At 44.2% G+C, this 18895-nt stretch overlaps 1 protein-coding gene across 1 annotated transcript in view; it reads left to right on the forward strand.

Moving 5' to 3' along the window:
* The first annotated feature begins 110 nt into the window (after positions 1-110).
* Positions 111-18895, forward strand: part of MYBBP1A (MYB binding protein 1a) — a 56892-nt gene continuing 38107 nt past the window's right edge. Inside the window, exons 1-21 of the mRNA XM_057375505.1 lie at positions 111-331; positions 475-570; positions 1735-1818; positions 2199-2273; positions 2657-2764; positions 3588-3778; positions 4062-4229; positions 4412-4526; positions 6982-7271; positions 7918-8025; positions 8577-8702; positions 9435-9638; positions 10277-10385; positions 10786-10876; positions 11913-12064; positions 12791-12880; positions 13536-13661; positions 14339-14503; positions 15528-15685; positions 16534-16668; positions 17885-17990. Coding sequence (XP_057231488.1) covers positions 143-331; positions 475-570; positions 1735-1818; positions 2199-2273; positions 2657-2764; positions 3588-3778; positions 4062-4229; positions 4412-4526; positions 6982-7271; positions 7918-8025; positions 8577-8702; positions 9435-9638; positions 10277-10385; positions 10786-10876; positions 11913-12064; positions 12791-12880; positions 13536-13661; positions 14339-14503; positions 15528-15685; positions 16534-16668; positions 17885-17990 — 2886 coding nt within the window. The 5' untranslated portion in view covers positions 111-142. The remainder of the gene's footprint in view (positions 332-474; positions 571-1734; positions 1819-2198; positions 2274-2656; positions 2765-3587; positions 3779-4061; positions 4230-4411; positions 4527-6981; positions 7272-7917; positions 8026-8576; positions 8703-9434; positions 9639-10276; positions 10386-10785; positions 10877-11912; positions 12065-12790; positions 12881-13535; positions 13662-14338; positions 14504-15527; positions 15686-16533; positions 16669-17884; positions 17991-18895) is intronic.

Consider the following 18895-nt stretch of genomic DNA (forward strand, 5'->3'; position numbering starts at 1 on the left):
GGTACCGGCGGGCTGAGGGCAGCGGTGCTCAGGGACCAGCAGGCCGCGGCTCACATGGCAGCCGAGCCCGTCCCGCCGTGGCCCCGCTGCCCCGGAAGAGGCGGAGCGGGCGGGCGGCCCCACGTGCGGCAGTGGTGGCGATATGGCGGGGATGGAGCAGATGGAGCAGCTGCAGCCGCGGGCCGGCTGCGCGGCGGTGACCGATCCCCGCGGGGTGCTGCGGCAGGGCCGTGCCTTCCTCGACTTCTTCTGGGACATCGCCAAGCCGGAGCAGGAGGTGCGGCTGGCGGCCACTGAGAATCTCCTGCGGCACYTGCGGGAGGGCAGGAAGGTGAGCTGGGGGCCGGAGGGCGGTGGGTGCGGGCGGGCAGTGGGTCACACGGCTCAKCACTCAGAGGGAGCGGGTCAGTGTGGACGGGGCACGGGCCGCGCTCGGAGCAGCGCGGACACCGCCCACCTGGTTCTCTCTTGCAGGACGATGAGCTCAAGTACACTCTGAAGCGGCTGGTGGAGGGACTCGGAGCCACCCGCGAGGCCGCCCGCCCTGGCTTCAGCTTGGCCTTGGCACAGGTCAGTGTTTCCCAGYGTGAATCAGAGCTGTCTGAAGCTCCTGTGCATGCCTGGGGTCCCTTTTGCTGTCTGTGTAAGGCTGGAGGGCTCCCTTCTGACCCCCCTTGGGATGGAGGGCTCTCGCGATAGCCATAGTGGTTTTAAATGGTTTAGAAACCCTTACAAACTATACCAGTATCATATTCATGCTACAGAATTCAGTCCTGCTTCGAGAACCATCCTTAAATTACAAACAAGGTTTTCAATTATTCTGCACTTAGTACTATTACTGCTTCCTAAAATGGTCTTGCTCCTGATCTTAGTCTGTTCATGTGTAATATCTGAAAAGGCAACCCTTTAGCAAACACTTCAGTTTTCTTTGTCCACTGTGATTGAGTCTGTAACATAGCAGAGTCCCAGTATTTGGGATCACTAGTGGTGTCTGACCTTATCTCACCTGAGAATTTGATAAAGCAGAAGAGCCTGTGTGTGTTTTCTGCTTTTATCAGGGCCTTGCCCATGCTGAAAAGTTTGATTGCCTCTGTTATGGGGTCAAGCAGTTTCAGCAAAATGTTCTCATTATTAATCTGTCATGTACAGGGGGAGAAATGGAATATCAGCAGGTGTTTTGTGTTTGCATAGAGTCCTAGAATGGTTTAAATTGGATGGGTTAAAAATCATCTCCTTCTACCCCCTGCCACGGAAGGGACACCTTCCATTAGACCAGGTTGCTCCAAGTCCCATCCAGCCTGGCCTTGGACACTTCCAGGGATGGGGCAGCCACAGCTTCTGGGGGAAGCCTGCACCGGGGTCTCGTGACTCTCACAGGGAAGGATTTCTTTCTCATATCTGACCTAAATTGACCTTCTGCCAATGTGAAGTTGTGCCTCCTTGTCCTAGCACTCTGGGACTCCAAACTCCCTCTGCAGCTCTCTTGGAGCCTTTTTAGCACTGGGAGAAACTCTTAAGATCTCTCTGGAGCCTTCTTCAGGCTGCACAACCCCAGCTCTCCCAGCCTAGTTCCTGTTCTATATGTCTTTACTGATCTGGTTGTCTTTATTCTGGCCTGATAAAGCAGCACACCTGCTGCTGTGCTGAACAACTGTTCAGCTCTATTTCAGTTTAACCCAAGACAACTGCATGAAATGGGGGAGCTGTGAACAGTTATTTCTTCTCTCTCCTCAGGTTTTACAGGCTTTTGAGGAAATTCCACTTTGCAGCGTTCTGGAACAGATAAAAGAAAAACACAATCTGGAAAAAGTGAAAAAAGTAAGTCAGCTCATGGCAACATTTGCCAATTTWAAATGAATTTTTCTCTATTCTTTGAAGTCTTGGTGTGTACTGTAGTTTTGGGGTTCTTGTTAAAGCAAATGACAATAATGAAATAAAAACTGTAAGTTAATGATGATGTTATCTGGTCTTGTTTTAGCTGAGGTTTTTCAGTGTAATGAAGAGGTTCTCTAGGACAGTTCTTGAAACATTGTGCAGGGGGTTGCTTTTCAGTATGTTCTCTTCCCATGGTAGGGTGTTGAAGGCTGGWTCTTCCTGCCCTCTTGTTCCACTGACCATGTAGCTGTGTGTGAAATCTAATCTATCAGGAAAGTAGATTTTTACATATTTTCTTTTTATTTATTTTTTTTTCCTTTCAGAAACTTGTGAGAAATGCTGCTTTTGGGAACTTCTTTGGAGTTATGGCTYTGTTCCAGTCTGGGCGGCTTGTGAAGGTAGCATTGCTGTCATGTGTGTCASTTCTGATTCTGGGACTTCTGATGTGGAAACAATTGACAGAGAATGGCTGGGTCACTGGGTACTGGAAGCATTTTCAGTTCATTTCTATTGTGTAATCTGTGCACTCTTTGTACCTTTTTAATGTCTGTTCCTGAGTAGAATGTAGAAAGGTTCCTACCTCTCCTGGAAGGAAGGGGTCTGTTGTCATATCCAACTGGAAAATACCATTCCAACTGGAAAGTTGAATGGCTTATCAAGAAACAATTGTGTGTTTCTTATTGCAAGTAGGCATTAACATCTAAAGAGTGARTTATTACTTGAGCCTTTAGCTTGATTTCTGATATTTGTCCTCTGTTTTTGGCTTGTCTTTCCTTTTCAGGACCAGAAAGCTCTGCTGGARAGCATCCAGCTTCTCCATCAGCTGACAAATCACCAAACACACCTCAGAGATCTTCCACGCAAAACTCTTATTGACATTACCTCTGAGGTACTGGTGGGGTGGAGAGGAGTGGGTAGAGGGAAGAGAGGGCTTGGCTTTGGGGTTAGCATTTCCTTTRGTTTGTTCATAGCTGGAAGTTATAACGGGTGTGGAAGAGTGTAAACTGTGGGAGCTGTCCCTATATTGCCTGTGATCAGATGCTTGTATTCTGGGGAGAAGGTGCTCTGGTTTGGCTTCATTGCAGACAGTCCCATAGTCTGTTGTTTCCCAGTTCACTTGCTTGGATGATGTGTTAGACCATCTGCTCTTATATGTATGCTCTTTCAGTATGCTGAAAACTCTGAACAGCAAACCACATTTTTTATGCACCAAGCCTGGGCCTAAGGTTGAATTTTGGACTGTTGGAAATTAAATGATGTAGGCACAAGGAGTAAAGAACTCTGAGTATCTAGTAAAAGAAAAGAGTTAATTTCCTATTTTTTTAAGTGGATATTATTTGTAGATGTGAAGACTGGCAGTGTTAATTAAAAGTAGAGAGTTTCCTTGTCCCTGGGTTGCCTGGCTGTAAAGGCAGAGCAGTCAGACAGCAAGAGAACAATTGCAGCTGGAGTCAGTTGACCAGAATTGCTGTCTGATGACAACATACTGTCCTACTCCCCATGGTTAAGCACCTGGAACTGTCAGGCAGTCATGGACACATCCATTATTTATTTTTGGTTATGTCACCATAAAGGCTATTTCTGGAGTTTCCAGAACACKGCAAGGTTTCAGTAAAATGCCCTCCAATGCAGATACTTCAATGTACTTCACTGTAAGTTAGTAAAATGCCCTCAGATGTTTCTGGTATGCTCTCACCCTTGTTCCTGTCTAGGTTCCTGAAGCTTTGTTTGAGGAGGTCCTGTTTGACATCTTGCAAGGTGACCTGTCTTCAGCCTTCACATCTCCGGAGAACCTGCACCTTTTGCTTGTGGGCATGCAGAAATTCCCCAGTGTTCTGAAACCCAAAAAGCTGAAGAAGCTGTTTGGCTCACCTACTGTAGTGAATAAGGAAAATATTTCCAAGTAAGCTCTTAAATAAGGAGGTTTAAATGAACATGCTTTTCATCTTAGCTAGTAGTGAGATAAATGTGGCTGTTATTCTGATACCTGCTTGTATTTGCCAGTTCCAGTGCTGCTASGAGTTAGGTGTTAATTGTTGTGCAGGTTCCCAAATTACAGTTGTGTCATTTCTCCCATGAGGAGTAGCCTGCGGTTCTAGGGAAATGTTCTGTATCCTTCAGGAGGAGAATTTGGCCTTCAGCAATCCCCTTCCAGGTCAGATCTCTCATATTATTTCTTTTTCTAGACTTGTAGAGCTTATGAAAAGTGCTGCCAAGTCTGAGAAGGAAGACAAGAAATTGCCTGGTGTAGTATTTGATTTGCTGCGAGTTGCACTGAAGGAAGGTGCCTTTGAACTCTTCTGGAATGAAGGTGTAGAGAACGGGCTGTTGAAGGAAAAATCAGGACCTGTGAGGTTTGTTTTAACATACACTGTTGTTTCCTATGTTATCCTTCTGTTTCTTGACCCAAAGATTTTGACTTGCATCACCCTGCATGCTCTTGGARCCTGCCCCAGCACTTCCTCTCTGTCTGACCGCTGTGTTTGGATTTACTGTTGTGCCTTAGCCTGAGAGAATGTTCTTTGTTCCCMCTCAGTTACATGTGCTACCGTTTGCTGGGCAGTGCTCTCCCCTTGCTGTCGATGGAGCAGCTGCAGGTGGTTCTCAAAGGGAAGGTGATGCTGCACTATGGAGAACATGTAGCAGCTCAGGTAGGTCTTTGAACAAACTAAAGGCCATGTCTTGAGCACAAGTCACCTCTGCCCCACTTCTAGTTTCAAATCATCTYGTAGAAAAAAAGTTCATTTTAGATCTTGAACTCTTACTAGAAGCAAGGTTATTGTATGACCACTGGTTGCAGTGGACTGAGTTTGATTGTCATTGSCTATTTTAAGGGTATGGAAACTGTTCAGCACTGCCCCACCTACTTTCATTGCTGTTGCCGAGAAAGCTCTAACGATGGGGAAAGCAGAAGAAGGGCAGCCCTCAGCAAATTGACAGTGTCATGTGTCATCCTTTAACAGTCCCTTTGATTTTGTSTGTCCAGAAGCTCCTTTTTGTTTATCATTGTGCTGGGTGTTGCATGAACATTGGAAGGCAAAGACAAAAAAGGGACAACTCGTGCTTTTGTTTGTTAATGCTTGTTTCAATAAAGACATCTGAGGTTTAAGCACAAAATTTATTTGGAATTGGATTTTTGAGCTCCTCTTCCTCCTTCCCTCCTGGGAAGCCAGCATACAAGACAACCCTGCAATAAACAGGGGAAAAGTGAAAGAGGAATACTGATAAAAATGGGTTTTAGCTTGGCTTTTTGTGGTAACACARTCCCAAACCTCTTCATGGGGTCCCAAAAATAGTTGTGGTCTCTTGGGAGAAATAGGTCTGTGTGATCTTTTTGTTCTGTTATCGAAGTAGCAATGGATGTGTGGGCTTGCTCTGCAAATACTGCTTACCATAGTGCCTYCCAAAATGAAGCAGCTTTCTCCAGGATTTATCCACTGGCTTAAYAGTTTTCCTATTTCTTACTTTTTGTGTCTGTTGCACAGTGAATTAGCCTGTGTTCTTCCATATGCATGAAAAATTTGTTAATTTGGTTCCTGTCTGAAATGTACAAATCCCCTGAAGGCAATGGTAGACTAAATGGAAGGAGAAACTCCTAATRTTGTTGATGATGAGAGAGTAAGAAAGACTTTAGTTTGAATTTGATTTTGGTTTTGGGGTTTGTTTTGTTTTGTTCCTTGTCATAGGTTGTTTCTTTTGGGAAGTAAATGCTGTTACCTTGTACTTCCTTATGGGATTCTGGTGATTGTTTGACATGGGACTAAACAAAGCTGGAGTCTGGTTTACTGGCAGTTATCCTCCTGATTCCACGTGATTTGCTTTTCTTGAGAGGCAATTGATGAACCCCTTCTTGTGAGCTATTAGCCTGTTAACAGTGTCTTTCCTGGACTTTTTCTCCCAGTTTTCATACCGATGCACAAGTACTGAGTTCTCCAACAGGGGAAGCAGGAGCTTGCTGAATTGTGTTTTCTATGAGATTTCTTTCAGGGGTATTCATGTTCTAGTTGGATGTATTTGTAGTTTATCTTTTCAAGTTTATAGCCCCTTTATTTAAAAGAACAGTATTCCCTAGACTCTCACTACTGTTTCTGCTCCTGCCAGATCACTGTATTGAATGYGACAGTAGACCAACAAGTTTTTTTTAATGAATTTAAAAAAAGGTTTGTTCAAGTTTTGGAATGAAACCACCTCTTAGAAGTTTCTCCAGTTAAGCATTTTTTTTTTTTTTCAGAACAAGTTGAGTGGGATTGAACACTGTGGTCTGTGAAAGACTGTAGGGGAATGGGATGTGTGATGAAATGAGTCATGTCCTGGTGGTCTCTATGCTGCTGGACAGTGTCCAAGTCCAACAGCTTGCCAGCTGTATGCCTTGTGGGGCAGTGGCTTGACCAAAGATAGGACTTAGCACAAAACAGCCACACCTCAGGATATGAGTTTTAGGTTAAACATATCAACTCCCCCTCCTTTCAGAGTGCTTCAATGCTTCTGAGACACCAGGGAGAGGAGGTGGCCTTTATTSTAGCCCCCATAGGTCAACAGGCTCCAGGACTGCTAGATAAGACTGGAATTGATGGTGGGGGGGAATTTCCAAATCTGGGGAAACTAAGGCAGAGGATGTGAGAARCACCCTGCAACTTTCACCCAAAATAAGAGTTGATTAGCCTGGGAGCTTAGTTACACTGGCCGGCGTGTGGTGCAGCCTGCTAAAGCCTCACTGTTCTGGAAGGTGTTACAAATTACAGGGTTGATGTTGGTACATGGCAGAGTTCTGTGGTTGCTTATAATGGCTGCTCCTGTAAGAGGAAGACCATGAGGTGAAATCGACTGATGGTAAGCCTTAGGACAAATATTCAGGCACATAATTTGACTTACTGCAGCCAAATTCTTTCATGCAATTTACCCTGGAAGTATTCAAGGCCAGGTTGGATGGGGCTTGGAGCAACCTGATCTAGTGAAACTTGTCCCTTCAGGTTCATGGCAGGAGGTTGGAATGAGATGAGCTTTGAGGTCACTTCCAAACCAGGCCATTCTATGATTCTATGATTTGTACTTACTAAGCCACTCAGAATGAGTGAAGTTCCTAACCTTCTTCTTTGTGTTTTTCAGTTTCCACAGGGATTTAAGTTTGCTGCAGAGATGGAGGGATATATAGATACATTTCTGAGTGGCTGCGATGACCCAGAGAGGCAGCTGGCTGTGATGATGGGCTTCTCTACCCTTACCAATCAAGGGAAGCCGGTGATGTTGAGCACTTCCAGGGTAGTCAGACACCTGCAGACAGTGGCATTGCAAAAATACATCAACTGGCTCAAAGACATGTTCCTCAGGCCAGACTTGGACTGTTGTTTAGACTTCTCAAGTAACCGGCAAAAACAGAACCGGGAAAATGCAGACATGTGAGTACGTGAATATTGCACCTTCCTCTGAACATTTGCTGGTCCCCTTGCCATGAATTGACAATTGGTTATTTCCTCTGTCTCAGAAAGTTTAGCTCCAGCATCTGACTCTTTGGCTTGGATAAAATTCATTTCTGCAAATTCTGCAAGCATAGTGAGAACCAGCCAGCCTGCCCAAAGCAGACTGGATCACCAAAAGAGCCTTTTCTTTTCTAGCTCTGATAATTGCTTTGGAGAATATGTCCTCTTTCACTRCTGCTTCTCAGGTCTTTGTATGAATTGTACCTCTCTTTTATCTGTGTATTAGACACACTGGCACTCAGGCCAGGTTACGTATTACCTGTACACCTATAAACCTCATTTTACTGGCTGCTACAGTTCTTGAAGTGCTTTTTGCTCACCTGCAGACTCTCTTTAGGGTAAACAGATTGCCTTTTGTATAGAAAAAAAGCAAACTTGAGAAGATTGTATCTCTTCTTTTGTCCCTGTTGCTTTATTACTACATATTGCATATTACTACATTACTTTGCCCRTTTTGGTGTAAAGCCTCTAATCTGAAAGTCACCTCTTGATGCAGTGGATTGTGCACTGTGTATTTATGTTAGATTAGTGTTCAAACTGCTGATTGTGCCCACCTTATTCAAAGAGCACAGCAGAAGATTGCTCGATTGAGAAGATGGATCATCGACCGGCTGGTTAACATCACTGAAAGTGCAGCGAATAAAGGAGAAAGCCTTGTGATGGACATTGCCAGGTGAGGCTGATGTAAAGATGCATGTGCTTGGGATAATTCTTGTTTAGCTCAAYAGCAGTATCCCAGATAAGCTGTCCCCGTGACACTAGGCAAATCCAGTAGTGGAAATGCTCCATAATAAATCATTTAGGAGACAAGATTTTGTTTTCTGCATAATTAGACTAACCTGTATCATGAATAGTTGGTGCTTAAAATCACATTACTCCCATTTGTTTTYAATGAATTTTCTATTCCTACTTGCCTAAAGAAGATACTACTTTTAACATCAGKTCTTAATAAGTATTTATCTGCCAATTAAAGTGTCTTGGAGAATATGACCCACATTTGACAGCCTGAGTATTGTATTTTGTGTCCTTAAGTGTTGGTGCTTCACTTTGGAGAAGTCCTGAGCATCTTTTTCTCATCTTTACCCCATGTATCTCATTGTAAATAGTGGCTCTTTTCAGTTTTTGGACTTACTTGAATGTGACACTGTTTGGTTTGTACACATGTGCTGGTTTTGTTATGACTAGTCTGGGKTTTCATTTTGTTACTGCTTCTGTCTATTCTAGGTTTTGCTTCTTCCATGCTTTCTTTGTTGCTAAGAAGAAGAATTCCCAGATAGCTGAGGCGAGTGTCCTTCCATCRGAGCCCCTAAATGAACGGGATCATACGGAAACAGAAAACTGCTTCTTTGGGTAAGGTTAAGCTTTAACGATAAGCTTGGAAACATCTCCTTTTTCCTGAGGATAAGATCAGCAGGGCGAGAAGTTTGGAATGATAGGCTGCTATTGGGGCATTTGTTTGACTCCRTGTTTGACTCCAGCACCAGGAAATGTTTTTTTTTAAGGAGATTCTGGATGAAGTTTTCAAAGATCATGTTTTGACCATGSCAAATCTGATGAGTATATATGAGATGATATAGCAGGTTTGGAGTTGGGCTCATGCTGCTTTTTTCCCATATTTCCATTGACWCTGTTGCAAGTGGGAAGAGGAAGTACCCAAGACAGAGGTGCTGTAGTTGTGCTGGTGGCTGTTGGCTTTCTGTCCACTCTRTGTGYAAGGTGCTGGTGATTCCACAGCCCTCCCTGCATTAATGGAGATAAGAGTTGGTAATAGRTGTTTTTAGATGATTGCCAAATCTCAGYAGAGRRAAAGCAGAGGGCATAATGGGACACMGAGTGGGAAACAACTGAGATGAATAATGTCCTTGAAGGCACCAGATGTGCTTGAGGCYACCAAGACAATGAGCTCTACACTACTGTCTTGAGTACATGTGTGGGTTGAAAGTTGGGCACTGTCAATCTAGGCTGCAGTGAGTGACCAGAATTCTGGGATGAGAGAGCTCTGCTGGTGGGAATTATTTTGGAAAGTGGGAGCAGGCCATTTGGTTCCTCTGACAGTAACATGCTGGTTGTCTTTCTTTGCAGGTTACTTCAGACATTAAGCACCCTGCCTGTATTGGGGGATACAGCAAAGGCTGCAGCCTTGAGGGAGAAGCACGTCCATGGTGTGACTGCAGATGGGAAGCTGTGGATCTTTCTCCTTGTTGAGTATGCCAGCAAACTTCTCTCCAGTGAGCATATCAAAACTGTGAAACCTTTTACCAAGGAACAGAGGGATATCTGGGACAGGTGAGAGACTTGGGAAACTGCGTGCTGGGTTGATGAAGTGAGGAAGTTTGAAAAGCCCTAGTCTTGGTTTCTCTTTGGGTCAGTAAAAGAGACGTTGTATTCTCTTTGCCTCCTGCTGTTCTGGGTGCTCTAGCACAACCGTTTCACAGGCAGTGGCAGTTCCTTTTCTTCCTTTTGAATATCCTGCACCCATGACTCGATTTCAGAGTGTCTTTCTGTTTCTTTTCACCCTATTCATTTTTTCCTCTTCTTTCACATGTGTTAACTGTGTGATAGCCATGTCCTTTTCTATTTTTGCTCATAGTCCTTGTCCCAAACATGATTGTAACTATGTTCATCTTTTCTCCTGATAATGCCTGTACAAACTTCTCAGTGACTCTTTTGGAGTTTGATTTTCCATAAAGGTCTAGCTTTTGCTGTAATATTGCTCTGTTCACAAGTCCAGTTTTTTTATAACCTGCATTCAGTGAGGTACTGTTATCGGGTTAAGATTRGGTACTGTAACTGTGTCCAATGCCAATAAATTAAATGTCAAGTACACAAAATAGTACTATAGTTTTGGTCATGTTTTTAGTCTGATCATACAAGAAGATTTGCTGTTGTAATGGTGAAAAGCTCAGAGAGGTTTCTTCCTTCAGARCAGTTCAGTCTGTGAAGAATCTGCAGAAGAAAGAAAACAAATCAGACAGTGCCAAAGTTGGTGCTTTCCAACAACTTCTGCTTTCAATGGCCATTCATCTTTTCAAGGTAAGATCTCTGAAGAATATTTCTGTAGTAWAAAATAGGCTAATAGCTGGGCTTTCTGAACACCGAGATGGGGAGTTTCTCTGTGTTCAGAGATCTAGCCKTTCAGAGCCTCTGGCTTCTGAGAACAGGTAACTGGCAGCTAAAAAACTGATTCTTACACTGCTTGTAGGTGTGTAGGAGGCAAAACTTGGCCTGAGCATTAGTTTTGCCCTTTATTTGCTCCTGACTGGAGCAATTTTTACTTAATTTCATCTAATTTTTTTCTGCAAAAGAGTTGTAATACTTGCCTGTAATATTTGTACCTGTTTAGAGTGGTCCTTAGATTTGGAGCATATTTCTTCTGTTGCTGTTGGTAGTGGGGAATTCTGAGCCTATTTACTGTCTGATTGTGGTCAAACAGAATCAGTCRGAAACAGTGGATGTTCTGAGTGACCTTCTGGACTGCACGGAGAGAGCATTCAGCAAAGAAGCCAAGAAGCAGAAGAAGACTGGTGAGTCCTTCCTACAGRAAGAAAGGGAGTGGTATTGTTAGTGGTGTGTTCAAGACAGAAGATGGCAGTTCTGCATTAGTGTAGCACTCTGCATTGGTTCTGGTTTGATGCACTTACTCCCAGGAGAATCTCTTCATTCTCTTTCCGTGCCTTTCTAAGTCTCCTGCTTCAGCTCTCTGACTGCACCGTCAGTGGGTTTGTTCGTGTGTGCTTAGGAAAGGAGAGGTGAGCTCGATAGCTGCTCTGTTTCGGGTGAGTGCTCCAAGGGAGTTGACTCATCTTGAGTCCTTGTTCTGTGTGCTCCCTGAGCTTGGTGTGTGCTTGGCAAAGCTGTGGGCTCGAACACCCAGCAGTCAGGAGAGATGTTTTCTTCACGGCTTGGGTTCTGAGCAAACTAAATGTGACCTGTGTATATACACAGCATGTTTGGATATGGAGGCTGGTCCTTGTTTAGGGCCAGTGGAGCCTCTTCCTGGTTGGGACTTGACCAGGAAGAAACTTGGCTTGGTGTTTTGATTTCCTCTCCAGCTGTGGTCTTGTTCTCCTAAAATCTCTGTAAATCAGTTTGAGGGCTCTGTGAAAATAAAAGCTGTTAATTCTTTGGTGCCTTGGTTGGTTGTAGATCGGGATTCCCAAACTAAGGACAAATTTCAAAGGCCATCACTTTATGTGGGCTGCTGTGACTTTTGATTTTGTTGAAACACTATAAATTGCATACACTTTTGCTGACCAGATGCTGATTGCTTAATGTGGCCAAGTAGGTGTCACATGCCAAGTAGGTGTAGGACTTGGGGAACTGCTTATCTAAGTAATGATTTAATAGATTTTGTTTCCTTGTAAGGCCTTGCAGTGGTCAAAAGTCTGTTTCAAGCGTGTTTCYCCCTGTGGTTTGTAGCCTTCTGGTCTGTGTTGCTGAGTTGGTACTTTTCAGAGCCAGCTAGAAGGACAACTTTATTTCTAATTCCTGAATTTTTCTGTATTTTTTTACTGATACACCAATAGCTCTTCCTGTCATTGTTTGTTTGTTCCTGTGCAGACAATTCGGAGCCAGGATGGGTTGAGGTGATGGTGGAAATCCTTCTCTCCCTCCTTGCCCAGCCCAGCCTCCTCTTACGTCGGATTTCCAAAAGTGTGTTTGTACGGATATGCCCTAACCTGACCAAGAGGGGCTTGCAGCTGATCCTGGACGTAAGTGAGGCACTAGCAGGGCCTTGTACTGTTTGCCTGTCTTATCCACAAGCATGTCTCAATTTTGGGTTTAATTTAAAGTCTGCTTGATTTAGGAGGTGTGCAATTATGTGTGCCACTGAATTTGAGCTGTAGTTTAGAGAGAATTGGGGCTTTTTGTTTGGTTTTTGGGGGGGAGTTTGTTCGGGTTTTTTTTGTTTGGTTGTTTATTTTTTTTTGCAAGAGCCTAATATCTGCTCACTTTAAGCTGTATTATTTGGTAATTTTAGGCTGAAAATATTCCTGGGTCAGTTTATATAACTGGTAGATTTTATRTGTGAGTATAAATGGTAACACTTCATTTTTCTAGAAAGGTACTTTTTTCATAGAAGTGCTAAAAATAAGTGACACGAAAAATCTGAATTGGTCATACCACTAAGAAAGGTGGTGTCTGCTTAGAAAATAATATGTGAATTSCAAAGATGGACTGTCTGGTACTTTGTGATGAACCTAGTACTTCATTTGTAACAAACCAAGATGTGCAATGTCACCAGCCTCTTCAGTTTTCTCTACCTCTTTTGTTACTTACAGAAAGAACCTGGCATGTTAACAAGCAGAAAGTTAATGCCSTCACCTAAAATTTCATTATTTAGCTGGTTTGCTGTGCTGAAATTTCTGTCTGTTGAACACAATAAATGCTTCAAAACAAAACACTGAAAAAACACATGTCCCTTTTTTCTTTGGTAGGTTTTTGACCCTAATCAAGAGCAAAATGAAGAAAGTGCAGTTGTTGTGATGGAAGAATCAAATAAAAAGACCAAATCTGGACAGGACAYGGTAATTGTGCAATTACAGTGACAAACACTCTCCATATCCTCAATGTCTAATGTTTCTCCTGAACTGTGGTAATAGATTAGCGTAATTTCTCGATTTGAGGAAAACAGCCATCACTCCATTAAGATCTGTTTTAAAGGTGCAGCACAYAAATGGCTCCTTGGAAGTGCATGCTTGAGTCTCTTGGCCTGCTGTTGTTGGTGTGGTCTGTAGTTGAATAGGTGCCTTTCTGAGAAGAAATAGCTGCATCCTGAAAGAAATGAGCACAGGCCTCTCTTCTTTTTGCTGCCAGATGTAATCATGGCTGTGATACTCAGCCTGCTGTATTCCAGATCTCACGTTTTTAAGGACTCTAGAGATTCAAGTCACAAAACATTACAGGTATTAGCAGAGAGAAGAGTCAGACGGGAACTGTTCCTTGGAAGCTTCTCTTTGATACTTGCTTAATATGACAGAGAAGTCTGTATTATGTTCTGCTTTCAGCTCTTGTGCAGACCTGGTATCCCATTATCTGAGGTGTCTGTACCTGGATCTGAGGGCTGGAAGGAAGGCARTAGGGTGGGGGAGGTTTGAGGTTTTATTTCTGAACAGCAACACATCTGAGAATTGAGTTGAGCTTGTACTAGTGAGCTCAGGAGATGAACTTTCCCTCTCTCAGGATGAAGAAGGAAGCGAGGACTCCTCAGATGAAGACAATACTGACAGTGGAGATGAGGAGAATGAAGAAGTTGATGATAATTTTCGCAGTCAGCTGATGAAAGTTCTCCAAGCAGGGAATAYGTTGGTATGTTTTCACTGCCTGCCTTGATACAGATACCAGGAGATTGGGGTGGTGAGAGATGATCTAGTAACCCACATCCTGCATGAACTCATGCAGTCAGCCCTGGCAGCCATCTTTGTATGGCACTTGGAACAATTCAGGATCTTAGGTGAGCTGTGGGAATAAATCACTTRTTCTTTTATTTATTGTTAGTGTGTCTTCAGCACTTTAGCTTGCCCAGTCTAACCTGACACAGCTTGTGCTTCTGCCTGTAATAAATGAGATTGATGTGAGCTAAAGCACTCAGATCCTGTTGCAGGTGTTGGCTGGCCTGTGTGGAGGAGTGTTCCCAAAAGGCCCTTCTGGAGACTTACTGTAGCAATGAGAAAGTTTGATTCCAATAAAGGTTGCAGACATTGCAACATACAATCTTTTTACTGAAGGAGAAGCAGTGCAGGGGAAGTCAGGTCAAAACCTCAGCCTCTTTCCTCTCCTGACCCTCTCTACATGTTAGTGCTGTGCAGCTAGGGTTACCTGATGGGAAATCAGTGAGATTTCTTGAGGGCCTGAGCATCTGTGTTCCCTTCCTACAGCATTATTCTGGGGTAGCTACATCCCTACTTAAATCTGGTGTAGGCTCTGCAGTGTCTTTTTGAAGTATATGAATTGATGTATTGGGTTTTGTCTTCTAAAAACMAAAGGAAGGAGATAAGAGTGATGAAGAGCTGGATGATGAGGCTATGATGGCTCTTGACAAGAACATCTCAGCCCTTTTTGCTGAGCAGCAGAAACGGATCCAGGCAAAGAAAGATGAGAAAGACCGAATGCGGAAAGAGAAGATCCTACGGCGGGATTTCAAGACTAAGGTGGGAGAGAAGTGTTAGGTGTGAAGAGCTGTGGTTTAGTTGCATATTAGACAAAGCCTATGCATGCTACTTAACACAGAACAGCTTGGACATTCACATATGTTGTGAGCTCCTGGAAGTGGGGAGTGGATTGTTTGGGCTTTGTACACCACCTGGCACAACACTGTTGGGATCAGTGAYTGGGGCTTCACAGGCCAGTTTGAAAACCAGGATTGTGCTGTCAARAATGCACCATGGTTTTCATCTGCTGATCTGAAATTCTTAAATTTATAAGATCCTTTTCTGCATCTACCTAAAGATGCCTGTCAGTTTCTGTAAACTGGACAAGCTTGGTGTTCCTTAGTGAGACATGCATAAAATGCTTCGGGTAATTTTGCAATGTAAGCTTTTTTTGGCTTGCTATGCCAGTAAAATCGGGGGGATTGTGATGAACCCCCTGGTTAGTTGTGAATGTAATGCCTAGTTCAGGCCACCTGGCATCAGCATGGATTCTGGGACATTCCAGCATCCAGGGACAGCTCCAGCTGCTCCCAGACAGAAATCGGAGACAGGGGTCAGGTTAGTCAAGGTGAAGGCTGAACAGTGAAGTGAGCCAGTGGCTCTACTGCATTTTCCTTCTGATGATGTTCTGTAAAAAGACTGATTTTATGCTAATGCACTGTCTGGAATTCAAGARGGGCTTGCAGGGTGAGAGCTGTCAGTCCGTGCTAACAGTAAGCTGTGCCAGGTTAGAGTGACTACAGTCTGGCCAGGTGACATTGATTCTTGTAACTGTTCTTTCTAAACTGCACGAAATAGAGTTAAAACCAATAGACAGCTCTTAGTCTTCAGTTTCAAATTTTAATTTTCAGTTTCCTATGCCCTAACAGTACAAATTATACCGGAAGGTGTACAGATCTTAGCTGCAAATAATTTTCTTCAGCCCCCTCCAGCTGCTCCATAGCCTACTGGTAGCTGCTCTGGGTAGATCYATCTTGTTTCCCTGTGTACTGTAGTCCTCATGTCAGTAACTCTGTGTTCGCAGGTGTTGGATCTGATTGATGTGTTCCTGGATAAGCAAGCAGAGAACCCCTTGGTGTTTGATATCATTGAGCCCCTGCTTCARTTGATTGAACAATGCATGAGCTCAGACTCTGACAAGCAGGAGGTTGACTTCCTCCAGAAAACAGCCAGTATCTTCAAGTAAGTGTCCTTAACCTCCAGATAATAGACAGTGGTTTTTTTTAACTAGCTGTGGTATTGGCTGAACACCAGGAGCTGGTGTTTCTGAGGCTGAARGCAATTGCTATGCTTGTAGATTGTGTAGGGTTAGATTACTAGCACCACATGCATACACAGTGCATAGTCATAACCTGCAGGAAAGGAATTAAGATCTGGGTTTTCTAGGCTAAAGAACTTCTAAGTGTCAAACCTGTTTGCAGGTGATAACCTCAAGAACAAAAAGAGGTACTGCAGGTATGGAGCCATGTCACTAAATACCTCCATGGGCCTCTGACCTCTGAGTCAGACCACTCAACCACTCCTAAGGCTTACAGAGTTGCTGCTGTGGCTGGAACAAACTCTCAGSAAGTTATTTCCAAGACAGGCAGAGTGCAAATTTTATGTTCAGTGCCAGAAGTGAGGGATGATAGCTGCTAGGCAAACATGTGCATGACATGTTGCATATGTCYTCTGTGCACCATTTCTTGACATCCTCAGCACTCTCTAAACCATTTTCAGTTCTGCTCTCTGCCCCAGTTGAGAAGCAATTGTGAAGTAACAGGGTTTGAGGTAGCCAGTCACCTTTGTGGGAACTCTGAAGGAAAGTTGGCTCTGATGCCTAAATWGGTGCTTCAAGGTGAAAAAGATAAGTGTCCTCACCCTTCTTGCCACAGTGATGTGCTGCCCACAGCTAGCATTGTTTGTTATCACTCAGTATGTTCTGGTTTTGTTCTCACTCCCCCTGATAAGATGACAAGTGTTCTTGGCCATGTGTTCGCCAGAGCTCTCTCTGTAGGTAATGGTTTTGAGTTTGTTTTAATGCTGTGCAGGAACTCGCTGTGCCGCAATAAGCAGTACTGCAAGAGAGTGGCCCCCCTGCAAGAAGATGTGCACTCTTTACTGCAGAGACTTGTCGAGAAAGCCTGCAAGCACACCGACTCTGCAGTGGCTCTCTATTACTTCAGGTGAGTGTTCTTAAGGAGCATCTCTGCTGATGCTGTGAGCTCTGGGCAGATGTGATGTTGTGTATTAAGGAATCTGCGAAGTGAGAGCCTTGCAGAAGGCTTGGTACCAGCATCTGTGTCTTGCATGAGGACTAGTCAGTCCTGGCAGTTTGAAGCACTTTCAAACATGTCTTATTTTTTGGTGATTGTCTTTTATAGCTTCTCTGATACAGAAATGGTCTGGTACAGCTTTGCTGCTGCTGGTGGGAAGGGCTTTCTTGAGGCTTCCTTGGGGAGTCATGCAGTGTGTGTGATTCAGTGGGGAATGAGTGTAATTCCTGGTCAACCTGTGATGATTGTTCTTTAAATGTCATATTTACTGTCTCCATGATAGCATAATGAGTACAATAGTGATCAAGTCCTGACTGTACATAACAGTATTTTCTCCKTTGCTGTTGAACACAGAAAAATTAGGATAAGCGAGGTATGTATTTGTTGGAAGGAAGAGTGATCTTAYTGTTCCATGGTGTAAATAGGAGTGCCATTTACCAGCAGGCTCTCTTGTGACATGCAGCCAGTTTCACAAGGACTTTCATACTCAGTATGGGATTTTTCAACTGAACTCTATGTGCAGTGGGTACCATGTTGCATGGTAAACCCAGGGCCATCAGTGTTGGCTCTGCAGCASATCTGCCCCATGGCTGTGCAGGAACCTTGGAACTTCATGCAACACAGGGCTAGCTRTGTGTGCTGCATGGCTCCCTGACAGCTTCTGAGCTGTGGCAATCTTCAGTGGAGCARTGTCCAGTAAATAAMTGCATTTTCCAAAAGAAAAGTGGTCTGCATGCTCTCCCAGTGTCTATGCCTGAGTTCTCCAGCACATGGCAGCTAGGGCTGAGAGGCCATGCTGCAGCACTGGCTGAGCTGTGCAGGCTCAGAAATCCTGGGCAAGTGCAGAACTTGTCCAGCCATGCCAGTCAAAAGCATGAGCTTGAGGAAACCAGGCTGATGCTACAGCTTTCTGACTGTGATACGGATAATGGAATGATTCAGCTTCCTAAAATTTCTTTGTCTTTAGGTCTGGCCAGTGGGCTAGACTGAGAGAAGTGGTCCTCTTAGATTCTGTAACCATCTTTGCTGAAGAATAAGCTGCTTGCACCACTTGGCCTCTGCCCTCAGGTGGCTTTGCAGTGGCACTGTGGCACTGTGGTAACTGCTGCATTCTTCTCTTTTATAGTGCCTCATTATACCTGCTCAAAGTGTTGAAAGGAAACACGTCACCAACGCTTCCTCCCCCTGAGCCAGAGAAGCAGAGTGACAGCAGAGTGAAGCAGGCAAGTCAGGTAAGACACGAAGCCGCTCCTGAGATTGTGGTTTTTGCCGGTAAAGCTGCATTACCTGACTTTGCTGCGTGGGCCTTGCTTGTTCATTGTCACTTGCTGCTTGCAGGTACCTGTCTACATGACTTGTGTAACACTGAAAAGTTTCCCATCCCTTTCTAGCTCTCACCCTCCTGCCTTTTAGTCCCTGCCTGCCCATAGCCATTGGGACTGCTGATGCTGGGGGTCCAGGTTAATATCCAAGGAAGCCTGATGTGTATTTGTGCTGTTCTCCCTGATTTGCTATTTTTTCCCATTAAAGTCTTGGTAGTCGCTCMGAGTTTTTTTCCAGAAGGTGCTGAGGAGCAGGGAGACACAGAACACTGGTGGATCAGAGTAAACTCCTATTTCCCTGAGGTTTGGGCTAAGGTGAACAGTGAAGGGTGAAGAGTATGTGGAGCAGCCCTGATTTCAGTGGTAGTTGTTTGTACGGAGACTTCATGTGATTGTGCTACAGGTGTCCATTGCTAGGGGAGCCTTAGTCTGATCCCCTTTCCCCTACTGTCTCTGCTGCATTTCACAGGTCTCAGAATATGGTGACTGTTTATACTGGGCCACTCCAGTCACCTCCACTAGAAACTTAGCAAGTAATGTCTCAGTCTCTCCAGCTGATCCTGACCTTGCCTCTGAACTCCTCAAATTGAGCATGGGAATTAGTGCCTTAATCCTGCCTATGTCTTGTGGAGTAGAAAAATAAAGAGAGCTCCCTCATGGAAAGTACACTGAGGTATTAGTGGCAGCTGAAAAGACAGCCAGTGTTTCTAGGGCTTAGTGAGAGGCTGAGGGTGTTAATCCAAGTAGCTCCTGTGCMATGCTGGGCCTTTTGTGAAAGAGAAACAAAACGGGACATCTGGGGGGAATATAAACAA

Source organism: Malurus melanocephalus, unplaced genomic scaffold (assembly GCF_030028575.1).
Source record: "Malurus melanocephalus ecotype Western Australia unplaced genomic scaffold, MMel_1.1 scaffold_251, whole genome shotgun sequence".
NCBI classification, from domain to species: Eukaryota; Metazoa; Chordata; class Aves; order Passeriformes; family Maluridae; genus Malurus; species Malurus melanocephalus.